General features: G+C 40.0%; 1 protein-coding gene across 2 annotated transcripts in view; it reads right to left on the bottom strand.

The window, feature by feature from the left end:
- Positions 1-3,052: 3,052 nt before the first annotated feature.
- DPYSL2 (dihydropyrimidinase like 2) overlaps positions 3,053-15,532 on the bottom strand; it is a 422,636-nt gene continuing 410,156 nt past the window's right edge. For both annotated transcript variants that reach the window (XM_078666613.1, XM_078666614.1), the window contains exons 12-14: positions 12,877-13,056; positions 11,740-11,905; positions 3,053-6,817 (exon numbers count right to left, since the gene is read on the bottom strand). In XM_078666613.1, coding sequence (XP_078522739.1) covers positions 6,726-6,817; positions 11,740-11,905; positions 12,877-13,056 — 438 coding nt within the window. In that variant the 3' untranslated portion in view covers positions 3,053-6,725. The remainder of the gene's footprint in view (positions 6,818-11,739; positions 11,906-12,876; positions 13,057-15,532) is intronic.

Below are 15,532 nucleotides of genomic sequence, written 5' to 3'. Positions count from 1 at the left end.
CTTTAAGTTATAAAAGACATATTTAAAAATTTGAACAATTTTAAGATGAGCAGTGCATTTGTTATTCATAGTCAAAAAATTACAATTAATATTATCCAAACTTTACCCTGGTTTAGATTTCAGCCTTATGATCCACCCCATCCTAAGTATTTGGCCACAGCCATAGTAATGTACGGTACAGTGCTTGTACGCATGAGCCTTTCAGCCTCAGCGCTCCTACCTGTACTTCATTTCTTTATATTCATCTAAACGTGCCCAACATACGCACCGGTAAATTCAAGTGCTGAGGCTTATGCGCACCGATATACACGCTGGTCACAAGCCTTAAACAATTTTTAGACGTACTGACACACGCTTCAGGTTTATACGCCGAACACAAACCTTAAACAATTTGAAGACGGGCTGACACACGCGGTGGAGCTCGTTTGTCAGAGAGTCATGTACACAATTCAGCTGTTTGGACTCGAGCTGTGGCACACACGCGCTGGAGCTCGCGTCAGCATTTCATTCAGCTGGTTAGACTCGTGCTGGTTAACGGTGTTCATACACAAGTTTGGGAATTTGATAATTAATCAACAATCTATTACAATGGGGCAATTGTTGTAATTGTCGCTCATCAGTTCTATAAATTTCCTTTTAGGGAAGGTCACTTGCCTGAATTGCAGTCACTGTATATTTCCAAGGGTGGAGATGCTGATGGTCTGTCCCTTGAACAGCTTGGACTTCTTCTTTTTCTTCACCTCTTCACCAGTGTAAAGATTCACAAACTCTTCATTTTGTAGCTCAAGTGAAGTTTATTAATCAACAGCATACAATCACAGCATCCCCAGCTGAGCAGTGCTCACCAGCTGGTGTCCTTCTAAATCCCAAGCTTCTATCCTATGTCATAAACGACCTCATAACATTCTATGCTCAGCATCAAGTCCTTAAAGAGCGGCATTAAGTTAAAGAAAAGTTCTTGATCTATACCTGAAAACCAGTTGTAATCCTGGTCCCTTAAACACCAACCATCCTGGTCCCTTAAAAACCAACCATCATAGAAAAGGAATCTGGCTAGCATGGATTTGTAATTCAGCAGTGGCTTACAGAACAAAAACACACAGATGGGAGCTAATTCATAGCTTCCTGAATTAATCTTTCAGTACTGAGGAAAGCTAGAAAACGAATTACTCACTGCATCCCTACACACAAAATACTCCAGCCTTATGTTCATGTTGTATAAGCAATGGAAGGGCTTCTTGATTCACTAGAACTGCCTTTTGCTTTAATAACTCTGATTTCCACAGCGAGTGTGTGCTGCTGCAATACAGCTAGAAAAGCAATAATTCCTACTGTAACAAGTTGGACTTTCCAATAAAAACCCTAACAGGCTACTGTGCTGACAATGCCAGCTAACTAAAAGGAGGCTGAAAATGCAAGATCGTCACCATCAAGCCCTGCTACAATGAGCTTGAGTTCATGGTGTAAAGAAGATGTGCATTTAAATATTCCTCTGGAAGGAAAGGCAATCTAAATAGAAGCAAAGGTACAATCCACAATAAACAAAGTTCTAAATTTGGTTCTCTGAGAACGATGCAAATCTTACTAGGAGGTAGCAATCCTTTCATACCCACTTTCTTTGGACAAAATGGAATTGCATTCTTCTCTATGGGGACACTTGTAAACTTAGATACTACAGTAATCATACAAATCAGTTTGTTACAATACCTGTGACAAAATATGTTGAAAGACTAGATTTTCACCACCCAAAGGCAACTTAGTTCATGGGAAACTGTTCTTTCAAAGTTGATCAGTTCACTAGGGCGAGTCCATGCTTGACACAGTTATTAATTTAATATCCTGAAAAGTCCCATTACATCAACTGGGAGAGAGTGAAATCCAAGCTTTTTGCACTGAGTCTTTTGCAGAGCGTCAGGGGACAGGGTAGTTTTTGAAGGATAGTGCCTTGCTTTCGCCTAGTGAATATATATATTTTCATGAACCACTTGATCTAATTGTGTATGCAATTTGTGAATTGATCAATTCCTGTCATATCAGTCCTGTGCTTACTAGGTATTGACCAAGAGGTGAAATACTAAATGAATACTATGGAAGATATAAGTTCCTATATACAGCAAATCTAGGCCTGCAAAAACACTGGGAAATGGTGTTTCAAATAGCATATTGAAAACTGGATTGTATTATACACTGTGTTAGCCTCTGCTTAAGAAACCTAACTAAGCTATATCAAGTATCAACAGTAGCTCTGGTGGAAGTTAAGTAACTTAGCAATTCTCTTTATTTCTAAGATGTAACCTGCTGCCACCTTTAAGTCAGAGCATACATTTTGCTTTCTTCAGTACAATGATTTGGAAGTAAAGACAGGCCAACATGTTGGGCTCAGTCCTCTAAAATTAGTTCTGTTAGCTGGGGCGACCTTCAAACTGAGGTGTTCACCGCTATTGGGAGACAATTGTTGTGAGCTTATTTAAAACTTTATAACTAATTATTTAGGTATCACGATGGAGAGGAAAATGTTACTTGGCAGTGTTCACAGTTCTCCATTTTGGTATTCACCAGTGACAACCAACCAGCTCTAGAAAATAAACCCAAGAGAGCTGTGCTCTAGCAGGGCATTATGAATCGTCTTTGGTTGTCACCCTTACGATGGGAGTACCTTTTTTTGCCATCAAGTCACTAGTCTTGTGATTAAACTTTTTATATAAGCGTTTAACAAAATAAATACATCGACTTTTTGCAATCTTTTTATTTCATGTACTTAATTATGGAGAACGGTGTTCTAGGGTATACTGCAACCACTAGGATAAATAAAAAGGTTGAAAAATGATAAAGATATAGTGAAGATACCCATGTTGGAGAACTAGTATTAAAATATAGTTAAATTTTCTTTTTCAGGATGGATCTGGTAGAGGTTCACATTCATAATCAATAAGAGATCTATTCAAAGTATGTGAATCTATATTGGATACTAGGCTGCAAAAACAGTGTTACAGGTAACAAACATCCTCAAACCACAAATCTTCCTCATAATGTAAAAAGAGACACAGCCACATTATGTGAAACAACATTTTTTCTTTTATTAGAGGGTCCCGTGGCAGTTAAAACACGACTCTTCAGGGAAGGGAACACAAGACTTCATTTTACCATAATTCATTTGCAAGTATAACAGTGGTCAAAAACCATTAATGTCTTTGCCTACATACATTTACTGTGGTTTAGTGCTTTAAATCCTTCACTCATGACTCACAATAACATATCCAAGGGGTTGAATAGAAACAATAAAAGAAAACAAAAAACAGCAAGAAGAAGAAATTCCTACATCTTTTTAGAGCATCAAGTCACTGCGGTTAATTTATTCCAAGTCGACTTTCTCATAGCATATACATATGACATTCATTAACGGACACACAAAGCGAGCCACTAGAGAACATGCTTACACAGCCTGCAAAATTCTTAACCATTTCTTTCCACAAAAATATAACAGAAGTCATTACAAGTGTGGTGCACCAAAAGGAAGACTTAAGTGAACACTTAAGAGCTGCAGTGATTCCAACAAGACCGCCCTGGTTGCCTTTCACAGGGCTTTTTCCCAATCCACACCCAGTTGCCATTATAAAGTTGATCAAATAATGATCAGTGGACCTAGTAGCCATCTGTTTTTTTCATGATTTCTTAAATGTAACATTTTACAAAATGCAAAAACAGTAACAAAACTAAAAAGGAAAAATCCTTGGGAAAACAAATTATGCCGACCGATTGTTACTTTATAAAAGCAAATCTGGCTTTCGCATCATGCAAATACAAACATTTCCTCTAAACAAAAACACAAAGAACAAAGAAATAAACTTAAATTACATGAAATAAGAGTACACAATAAGTTAGAAAATGAGTGATAAGAAACAATGAATACTTATGGCAAGGAGGCAAACAAACATCTTATGCTGGATAGCTGAGCATAGTGAGATGGCAGAGACATCAGCCCTAAAGCTAACCTTAAGAGAAAGAAATGACTGAGCTCCGTATTAAGCTAATATGCTAACAAACTCAGAGGCATGGCGTCTGGATTCCAATATAGCAGAATAAACTTCCCCATGCAAGATCTCGTTTTCAAGAAGGATGCTCTGACTTGTCAGCAGTAGAAAGTTTTCAACCGTTAATTAGGTATTTTTAAGAAAGGTTCCGACGAGTGAGCAGGAGAAAGTTTTCAGTGTTGGGTATTAAGGCGCCTCACTGGCAAACAACTGTGATAATGAAACAATGTTATTACTGCACAGGAACAGAAGAGTGTTTTCTTGTGTTTGTCCTTACTGTTGACTAAGGTCTAGAATACCCGATCTTTGGAGGTATATTCCTGTTCGTTCAGTCACACAGACCTGCTTGCAAATGCCTAACATGTTGACCCTGTTACAGTATTGGGGTTACTTCCACTCAGCAAGAATGATGCTAGCAGAGAAGGTAAGTAGCAATATGTGGAATTTTACTAATCTATCTATAATTTGAATTATTGTTAGTTTCTATATTTTATCTCCCACTGTGCAGCAGAGTAATGCGGCTGGCTATAAGGCAGCCTGCAAGAGCTCATAGTAGGTCCACAGCCAACCAAATATCACTTTAATCCACATGCCTTACTTTTCTGCATCTTCCATGGTCTCAACCAAGATATGTGCATCGCTGTGTTCTACAGTGGACACGTAAGCTGACTTTGGAACAAAATAGTTGATCCGAAATGCTGTAGTCGCTCAAAATTTGGTAGGTGCCTTAGTGGGCCCTTAGTTGAAGCAAGATCGCCTTTCCGACATTTGACCTTCCCTTTGTCATCCTAACATCCCTTCCTCTAAAAATACACACTATATATACTACAACGGTTATCATGCCAGTATCTCGGAACAAACTAAAGCCAGCTTATTATTAATGAGGCTAGGTTACAACAGACGTGCCATCAAATATTAGCTCTAGCGCACAGCAGTCTTTACACATTTCAAATCTTCCAATAAAGCCATGCATTAGAAGTTCATGTTGTAAATTTCCATCTCAACACACTAAAGCCATTCAAAGGATCTTCTGAATTTCAGATCAGTTTGACCCTAAAACAAATATGACAATATCTGAGATGGTGTGAACATCCTGCAAAACAGACTCACTGGAACGGGAAGGTACACTGATCCTGCAATAAAGGTGCCCCAATGCCATGAAAGATGCCAACATCACACTTCACGGACCTTAGTGAAAGCCATTATTAATGGTACGTCTTCATAAATAGGTCACAAACATATATGTGGAATGATTTTTATGAGATTATCTGGCCACGTTTCTAGAAGGATATTCTCCTAGAAAATGTATTTCTCCTATGAGGATTTCTTCTTCCGAAGTATTTCCTATTGCCCCAAAGCACCAAACAGCTCACTTGCCTTTTTACATTTACAAGTCCATTTCTTCGGTTCATCGCGTCAAACTGGCTCTCCCTCTACTTTCTGGAACAAACCATTATTGACAAGGTAAACACGCGACACTTGACGTTCACTAAAACTCAATTAGCAATTATTCTGCAAACAAAGCAACTGGTGACCCATTTATCTAGATTGCACGAGTGAGAAGGTTGAAGTGGACTAATAATCAACTGATCATAACTTAGGAGGTGCAGTAGTCACTTCCCCACATGCAGCCTGAATGGCATGTCCCTTCCAGAGTATTGAAGTACTTTACCAGCGGGAAAAATATGCATTCCATTGAGCTTGAGGAAATGCCTGCCTACAAATGACACACTTAAGCAAGTGTGCTTCAAGTTACAACTATCACCCATATGCTACGCACTAAATGAAGACTAGGCAAGAAAAAAGCGGTGGGGGGGGAGCTAAGTTGGTCGCTGGCATGTTACAGGGCAGGAAATAAGAGGGGAAGAATGGGCAGAAAAAAATGTTGATGGATGCCATTGAAACTTTTGTGATGCGGTCCCGAACGTGCTAAGTGCCAATATACTTAAAAGCAAAGAAGAGTTAGATTAACTCTCCCCCACATCATCCTATCTCCTCCCTCTTTAACAGAGCACATGGATCACAATATTCTCATTGCTTACCAGATGGGGTCAGGATTGCATTAGAAACACCAGGAACAGAGCACAGTATCCAGAAGGATTTTGAAAGGAAAATGGAATCAATGACATACTGAGGAAACAAAACAATGTCCTATTTTCAGCAAAACTGCAGGAAAACATATCAGTAAAGCGGTGACACACTCAAAACAGGTCACCAGTTGTTCTTTTTTTTCTGGCAAGGTCACAACCATACCGGATTTTTTACAAGGTAATATGCAAAAAGATGTCCAGTTTAAAATCTGCTATAAATTACTTGGGAGTGTTCTGTGTTGTAAAATGGTTAAAAACATTAAAAAAGCAGCTCCTGGGATATTCACTTCACTCTTCCTTTGATAAAAGAAAGATGTTAACAACAACAGGGATTACTTATGTTAAACACTGTCTTTATTTGTCTGTATGCCCAGGTTGTCAGACTAGGTGTTTATATATTTGAATAGGCGAGTAGATCGGTGCAGGGGGTCAGTTCTGATTTGTGTTGGTCTGTTTGTATGTGTGTGTGTGAGCTTGGTACCACCTCACTCTGCCCACAGTAACTGTCACAGGCTCTAAAAAACAAAATAAAAATGATAGGGTCCTCCTGGAGGGATCCCCCCACATCCCTCTCTCCCCAGTCTGGCCTGGCAAGTACTGGAGCTTAGCCCAAGCTGGTGATGTTGGCACGGCCGCCAGGTGGCGCCACAATGCGCTGAGTGGTACGGCGTGGAATGTTATCGTCAACCTGAGCACCTGGAGAGAGAAAAGAAAAACAGGGCTTCTAAATAGTGTGTGCAAGAGACAAAAAAAGACCACTTATTGATCAGGCTGGTATTTTGCAACAAAGCAGAGAAGAAGAAACTAATTGCCGTAGGATATGTCAAATGCACAAACCTCTCCTTGCTCAGCTAATTTCTAACACAGCAATAAAGTGCCTTGTTTTTATATATTTATTTATTCCCCCATGCTCCTCAAACAGAGATTTTTGTACAAAGGTTCCTCCATATGACTGAAGACAGAATTCGTAAAAAAAAAAACATTTGAGAGATAAAATGCTAAACGAGACAACTTATCATAATGAACATTATGGAGTAGAGACAAAAGAGAAAGGGTGGTGTGCTGTGGAAATATATAGCCAATGGGGGTCATAGGATGGGGACTGCAAGTTGTAGGACTTGTATCTGAGAGCTATTTTGAATAAGGTACATCTCAGGCATTTCAGTGTTGTGAGTAGGGGTGGTCAAGAGGACAACAGGTCTCAATTAAATGGAGGACTAGTGGTTTAAAGTTGCCAATAAATTTAAAAAAGGAGCACCAAAGAGTGTTAACACAGACTAAATGTGTGAGGTTGGAGTCATGAAACCCATCAATAGATATGGACATAAGAATAAACAAGTTTCATACACCATGCCTGCCTAAGACACGTAGTTGGAGGTGAAAGTGGATCTATAAAGGTTTAATAGGATATGGTTGGAAAAGGAGAACATCGTAAAGGAATTAAAGTGGCAAAATGGGGCTATTAGGACATTATTATGGTGCACTGGAAGATGAGATAAAGGATAACTAAGCAGGCGATTAGCAGGTGGAGTTTGTGTGATACCATTTATATACTTATTTTTTAAAGGGTGCTACTGTATAAATAGCCATAAATAGCACTGACCAAAGCCATGTAAGCAGCATAGTGTTTTACATTTAACAATAGCAAAATGTTATAGTTCATATAGTGTAGCTAGACTAATGTAAAGGTGACGAATTGAGAAATGTTATAGTTTGTAAGCAGAACTCTAAGAAGTGAGAGTTATGTCTTTTTGGAAGGAAGTCAGATTAGGCTTGTACCTTTTGATTTGGGTATGTAATTTCAAAATCTCAGTTGTTGACCAGAAGGCTTAGTCAATGTCAATTTAACATATTCACATTTTGAATGATTGCCAAATACAACAGAGGTTGGGCTGTGAATAATAAACGACAGCAGTAAATCAAAGAAATCACAACGAAAAATGGGTGAGATGGATAGGCAGGCATACTATGCGTACTATGCGAATGGCAGAGCGTACCTGGAGATCTGACCCCTCATCACTGCATCTAAAAACGCTTAAAAACAAGAGAAATGCCTACTTTAGGAAAATAAAGCGCACAAAGTCGGACTTCTTTAGCCGTCAGCTGGACCAAGCAAAAAACAGGCCAAGAAAACTGTTCGAACTAATTAAGACTCAAACAAAGACACAACCCTTACAATCAAACAACGCAACAAGCGACACCCCACACTGTGAAGCCTTCTCTGCTTTCTTTAAGCTAAAGACCGACAACATAAGAAACGACCTCGTCAAGGATTTAAGCCGATTCCCCAACCACACCAGAATGTCTAACATTCAACCTAAAAACAAGGCATCCTGGCTGTACTTCGACACCTACTCGGAAGAAGCAATACACAAACTACTCTGCACCTTGAAGCCCTCTAATCACCTCACAGACCCCCTACCTGCTAATGCAGTAAAAGACTTCACCCCCTTGCTCCTCCCTCTTTGGACCAAAATCATCAATAGCTCCCTTCAACAAGGTCTCATCCCAGACTCCCTCAAGGTGGGGCAAGTCACACCTATACTCAAGAGAGCCACAGCTGACCCGTCTGACCTGAACAATTACCGGCCCATCACCAATATCCCCACCCTGGCCAAACTGCTGGAGAAATGTGTCCAACTCCAACTAACAAAACACATTGACCAATTTGACCTCCTCAACCCTCACCAATCAGGCTTCCGAGCGAAACATAGCACGGAAACAGCTATGAAACACATAATTGATGACGCCCTCCAAATCCTTGACCGCAATGAGTCCTGCCTCCTCATCCTTCTTGACCTCTCTTCAGCATTTGACACGGTCAAACATGAGAACTTATTGGAGCTACTAAGCACTAGAATGGGTCTATCGGGAACTGTTCTCAAATGGTTTTCTTCCTTCCTTCATAACCGGTCGCAGAAGTTCAAGATCGACAATGTGCTATCTAAACCGGTGCCTGCAGATCTAGGTGTTCCACAAGGATCTTCCCTCTCCCCCACACTGTTCAACCTCGTCATGGAACCGCTCGCCACCTTGCTCCAAGCATCCAATGTTCAATTCCATATGTACGCCGATGACACACAACTTTACCTAAAGCTACAATCCCCGGAAGATATCAAACTTCTGAATTCCACACTTAGCAACACTCAATCTTGGTTGGCCGATAATCACCTCAAACTAAATGCGCTGAAAACTGAGTTCCTACTCATCTCACCCCCGGCGAAAACTTCCACCACCCAAACTTGGCTCAATAACCTAACAGCACTCAATGTCCAACCTACTATCGTGGACTCAGCGAAATCCCTAGGCATCACAGTCGACGCCAAGCTCAACATGCAACAGCACGTTAGCAAAGCCACAAAAGGGGCTAATTTTCAAATAAACACACTGAGGAAACTTAAACCCTTCCTCCCTGCCAAAGACTTCTAAACTGCTGTACAAGCTTTAGTCATCCCTCGCATAGACTACGGAATTGTGGCCCTCAGCAGACTCCCGCTTTCCACAACAGCACCCCTAAGAGCCTCCCTGAACGCTGCCGCGAGACTCATTACTGGCTCAAGAAAACATTCGCATATATCCCCAGACTTAAAATCTCTAAAATGGCTGCCTTTTGAAGCCAGAATACAGCTAAAAATTGCAGTAATGACACATTCGGCCGTGCACCACAAGGCACCCAACTACCTCGCGCAAAAGTTGTCTATATCAGGAGGGTCGAGATCCAATCGTAGTACAAAAAATCTACTCCTGAAACCTCGCAGATTCCGGAAAGAAAAAACATACAAGCGCTCCTTCTCAGGAATGGCACCCAGGATCTGGAATGCGCTCCCTCCGGAAACCAGGCTTATCTCCTCCACTGCACTCTTCAAGAAAGAGGTGAAAACAATCCTTCTGGCCAAGATCTCCTGAACTTTATAGATACTGGATCTGAGACTCTGCATCGCTCTGTATCACTGATCACCTTGTTCTTTGGCACTATACTCCTACTTTATGATGTCACTACTACGCTACTCTCTTACTACCGACCAATATATGTTAACACTTTGGTGTATTGTCTCACCCTCCCGATGCCCCCACCCAGTGCTTTCTCTATCCTAAGAAATTGGTATAAGCCATCCACACATCCAAGGCCTTACCTAAACCCTTCTGTAGTGGGAGCAATGACTTGTGACGTCTTATATTATTTGTTTACCTGATTGTATTTTGATATGTTTCTGTACATTATTGTTATCCTACTATGTTAGTGATTACTATGCTGCTCCCATTATCTTGTTCATTCCTGTTGCCCCTACCCCTGTATCTGTGAAGCGCTCTGATATATGTAAGGATCTTGTTCGCGCTATATAAAACTTTGAATAAATAAATAAATAAATAAATGGTGTGGAGTGGGGTTGTAAAAAGCCTGATAGACATTAACTGTGCAGAGCCAGCATACAAGAGATGGAAACCTAATCTTTTCAAGGGTTTCCAGATCACTCTGTATTGTACAGCGTGATAACAGCTTGTCACTGGATTACCGACTCGCTTGCATGGAGGGATAATGGTCACCCTCAAGAATTTGGTTGGACATAGTGGCTGTTGTGTCAAAGCGCTATTTCAGGTGGGTCCAGGAAAACTTGAATTGTGTTTTCATTGTACAAACAAATTGCATTGCTAGGGGGCAGCAAGGTGTGCAAGTTTGCATGTGCTTGGATAGCCTGGATATACAGTCAAAAAGTAGATATCTGCTGCCAAGGTATCCTTTGAAAACTTCCCTAAAGTGTCATAGTACCAACCCCTTTCTTCAACCCATTTGTTAGTGTAGAGCTTTCCACTCTACCGCTTGCATTGAGCTGACAAAGGAGCCTTTTCCATGGTGCATGCAAAGGTCTGACGAGGTCCTCAAAGAAGTCTGTGGACCACTTTGACTAATGAAGGGTATGTATAGGGACCTCTTCCAAGTACATTAGGTGCATCATTCTCTGTTCTGAAAGTAAGTAAGCAGTCTGCACGATTTATTTGGGGAGGTTGATGGGGAAATTTTAAAAGTTTAGTAAACCCCCATTTAGAGACACCTTTACGTTTATAATCTACAAGATGCACACCTAATTCAATATAATGAAATAAGGTACAAACATTACCATCTGAGTGAAGCTAAGAACAGTGTGAGACTTGACTCGATGCTCTAAACATTGGCTAGCGGCCTGTTTGACACAAGCATCCCAAATCTGTTCGTACATTTTGGCAATCGCTTGCTCCACATTTTCTAATTACCAAGTTAACTTGCCTTTAAATCTATTCAAACTATCTGGATATAACTACGAATTCTTGATAACATTCTGTGGACATAAAATTCAATGCCTTCTACTTCTTCGCATTGTGTACAACCTCTCTATTCGCCTCAGAGTCAAGTGAATTCCTTCATTATATTTTCATGTTTTTTGACATATCTGGTGAAATTAACAGATTATTTGAATATGAAGGCCATGCAGGGGAGAAGGACAGAAAATAACATAAAAATACACATGTAACTAATTTGTGGAAACCCTTGACATGTCTTCTCATATCTATCATTTAGTTATTTCCATTTTGCATGCTTATGGCGACTAATAATTTACAAACATCTTGTAAGTAATACGCACCAGACAAGCTGAATCCTGACTGATGGAGGTTCCGGACAGGCTGTGCTGGCTGTTTAGCAGGAGAGGTCTTAGCAGAGGTAGCAGGAGTTACCGCTTTTGGTGTCACTGATACTTCACAAACAGGGCCATCATAGAGACCACGTGGGACACCCCTCAGCTCAGCAAGCTGGAAGATAAGAATATTTCACATCCTTACAACTGTAGCAATGGACAAAATGAGTAAAGACCTACCCCCCTGGGAATTTTTTCAGAGGTGCTAGGTAAAGTAAACAATGTCAAGGGCACTTGCTGGGATGTATGAAGACCAGCATGGAGCCTTCTAAAGGGAAGCTCTTGTTTAAAATAAAACAGACATTGATACTTTGATACTCAAACCAATTGGGCTAGTGTGTCACACCACTATCCAACAGTGAGTAAAGACTGAACATGTTACCATACAAGTAACCAACAGTGGATCAAGAATGTTACAGGCGATTAAAACTACAGCAAACACAAGTAAAAGAATGCTTACGGGGTTAAGCATGAAGCCAATAGTACAGACACTAGGACTAAAAAAAATGCGTCCTCAATTAGACAGAGGGAAAAACATTTTAAATTAATAGGACATACTGGTGTAACATGGATAGAATACAAATTTGGTACAAAATGGCACCAAATAAATGTGTATTTTATTTTAAAATTTTCAGCCAATAAACCATGAACTTCAACAGGCTCCCATTACTTAATATTTGTTTACAAACTATTACTGGATTATTCATAGAGCCAATAGTGCGAAGAGAGTATTTGGGAAAGATTATACATTGAAAATAGATATTCTCAAAGAGTCTGATGGATGAATCATTACCAATTTGGTGCCAAAGTTTGAAGATAAATAAACATTATTTTCTCAGTTAACCCCAACAAACACCCCCATTTAATTTTTGTTTGGGGATTATTCTCTCAGTGTTCTAATTTGCGGCTCTGTGTAACTTCCATTGCGTATTAGCATAGGGGTACACACAGAAAAGCCAGGCATGCAATGCAAAAACACACACAAAAGTAACAGGCAGAGGGCATGGGAAGGTTCACTTTGGCTAATTGTAAGTAGTGGGAGTCACTCAAAAGAAAATGCAAAAGTGTAAGGAGAAAAACACCTACCCTGCTCCTGGCCTTGATGCGCTTGTAAACAAAGTCTGGGAATGGTTTCTTGGTGATGTACCGTCCAGAGCCCTCTGTCACATGAAGGTTTCCATCCTCCAGTACGATCTTCCCTTGGCTGATCACTACCAGTGGACAACCGCGACATTCCAGGCCTTCAAAGATATTGTACTCTACCGACTAGGACAGAAGAGATCATCAGATGTTACATTCTAGTCAAGTCAAAAGTAAGGATATACAAAAGTTTAATTCTGCAGGTGAGGTATTGGTCAGTAGGCGAACTTCACAATTTCACAAAGTTGAGAAGTGTTAGGCTTCTGCCAGAGCATCAGATAAGTTGGAAAAACGGTTTTGGCGAGATTTTTTAAGCAAACATTTTTTTGGGGGGGCAAATTCACTCACAGAAAAGTACGTTTTGAGTGTATCATTCTCCCGCAAAGCTTTATATTACACACTTTCCATTGGTATTTAAAAAAACCTGCCAACTTAGTTCATTTGAATATTTTCAGAAGGGTCTTATAAACACTTCATGAAGTTGGTAAAACCCTCCTTTAAAATTTCACACGCTCCTAGTCAAAAAATCAGCAAGTAAAATCATCTTCATCAATGAAGTTACAAACTCACACATTGCAAAGCATAGTCATCCTTTGAGTGCCTTCTAGCACAACAAAGTAAGTGTTAGGAATATTAAGGAGTGGGATGTCAAGGCACTTCATCTTACTCTTTGAGACTCTGATTTAGTGAGTGGATTCTGACATGTTAGAACAGTTTTAAACCCACCCACCCCCCACCCCCTCTATTCATTAGGTGTGACTAGTGGGGTGAAACCTCTTACAAGAAGGGCTCTGAAATCTGTAAATCAGTAAACAGAGTGCCTGCTATCTAACTTCAAATATAGGGCTTAATGAACTAAAATGTTCCGCAGTCACATGGTCTGCAATTCTTAAAAAACACAGACTTGCCAACCACACAACACAGTTGCAATGTAAAAATTGCACTCTGCAAGTTGGATATATCTTTCCAACTCACACAGTATGCTTCGAGACCCCTTGTAAACTGTAAAGTGAGAAGGGGCGTGGAAAGGTCATCCCATCTACTTTGCGTGTCACAATAGAATATATCAAAGGCTTATAAACTGCATCTTGCTTGTGGCCAGAGCCTCCTACCCTAACTCAGAATTTCTGGGCAGCTGGTGAGTGTAAATATGCGGCAGGGTGTGAAGTAGGGGCAAGTTTTAAGTCTTGGATCACTGACACTGAACCAATGGTTTGTTTGAAACAGATTTAAAAATGAAAAGAGAAGTCTGAAAACACATGGACCTGTATTTTCTCATTTTGAGAACCTCCCCCAGACACTTAATTCATTTATAGCAGGATCAAGGCTAAGTAGTGTAGTATAGTTCCTATATCCCCGATAGGCCCTGCGCATTGGAATAATATACACTATAGATTTGACATAGGACTGAGGTCAGTATGTATCTATCGAGTATATTAAACTTAATTACTTGTGTGTGCCAGCTAACTCAGAGGTCACTAGAAACTTTCTCGAATGAACAAGAAGGGATTTGTTTCTGACAACCGCATAAACATGACAGCTTTGTTTCCCTTAATAGTCGGAACAATATCTTCAGAGTCGTGGAAACAATAGATTACAGTTTCACTCAGTCAATCGTGCATGCTTTGTTTCTAATCTGTTATTAGATGAAGACTACCTTCAATTTATGGTAACTATCATTAATGACTATTTTCTAACAAATAACGACACGGCCTCCCCACAAGTGGAGTGGGATGCTTTTAAATCAATCGTACGTGGAGAGACAATTAGTTTTGCAAACTTTAAGAGGAAAAAAATTCAAACAGAATTTAAGGAGAGGCTAAATAAGATCAGGCTAGCCGAGATGGACCTTACGACCGCATGTAAAAATAACACAGGCATAGAAGACGCGCAATTACGTCTAGTAATTGAACGTTCTGGCCTACGGACCCATATTGCTGACAAAGTAGCATCAGAATTTAAGCTATACAAAACTGAACGCTATGAGTATAGTGAGCGCACCGGTAAAATTTTAGCACAACGCCTCCGCCAAAAATCCTCTATTAATGAAATTCAGGGTGTCAATGATATGAATGGTGATTATCATGAACGTAGGGAAGGAATTTTAGAATCGTTCTTGGATTTCTATAAAACATTGTATAATGACTTTAACAATGAAGTAGACAAGACTTTCAATCCTGTAAACTATCTTCATAGTACTAACCAACTATTATTGTGTTCTGGAGAGACTGATTTATTTACACGTCCAATAAGTTGGGATGAGATCGAACATGCTATTTTGAGTCTCGCGGCAGGCAAAGCCATGGGATTTGACCAGATACCTCTTGAATTTTACCGGACATTCAGACATATGTTGAAACCAGAATTGGTAAAGATTTTTAATTCTGCATTTCAAGGGAAACCACCTGATTCCTGGTCTACCGCTATTATAGTGTTTTTTTTAAAGAAGAACAAGGACTCAAAAGAATTAGGTTCATATCGACCCATTTCCCTTATTACGGCAGACAGTAAGATTTATTCTAAAATTCTTGCAAATAGACTTAACCAGGTAATGTCCAGCTTAGTTTCTCATATTCAACATGGTTTTATCAGATTTAGAGAT

This window comes from Lissotriton helveticus, chromosome 11, assembly GCF_964261635.1.
Source record: "Lissotriton helveticus chromosome 11, aLisHel1.1, whole genome shotgun sequence".
Classification (NCBI taxonomy): Eukaryota; Metazoa; Chordata; class Amphibia; order Caudata; family Salamandridae; genus Lissotriton; species Lissotriton helveticus.
The sequence above is the reverse complement of the archived record's forward strand: the minus strand, read 5'-3'. Positions and strand labels throughout refer to the sequence as shown.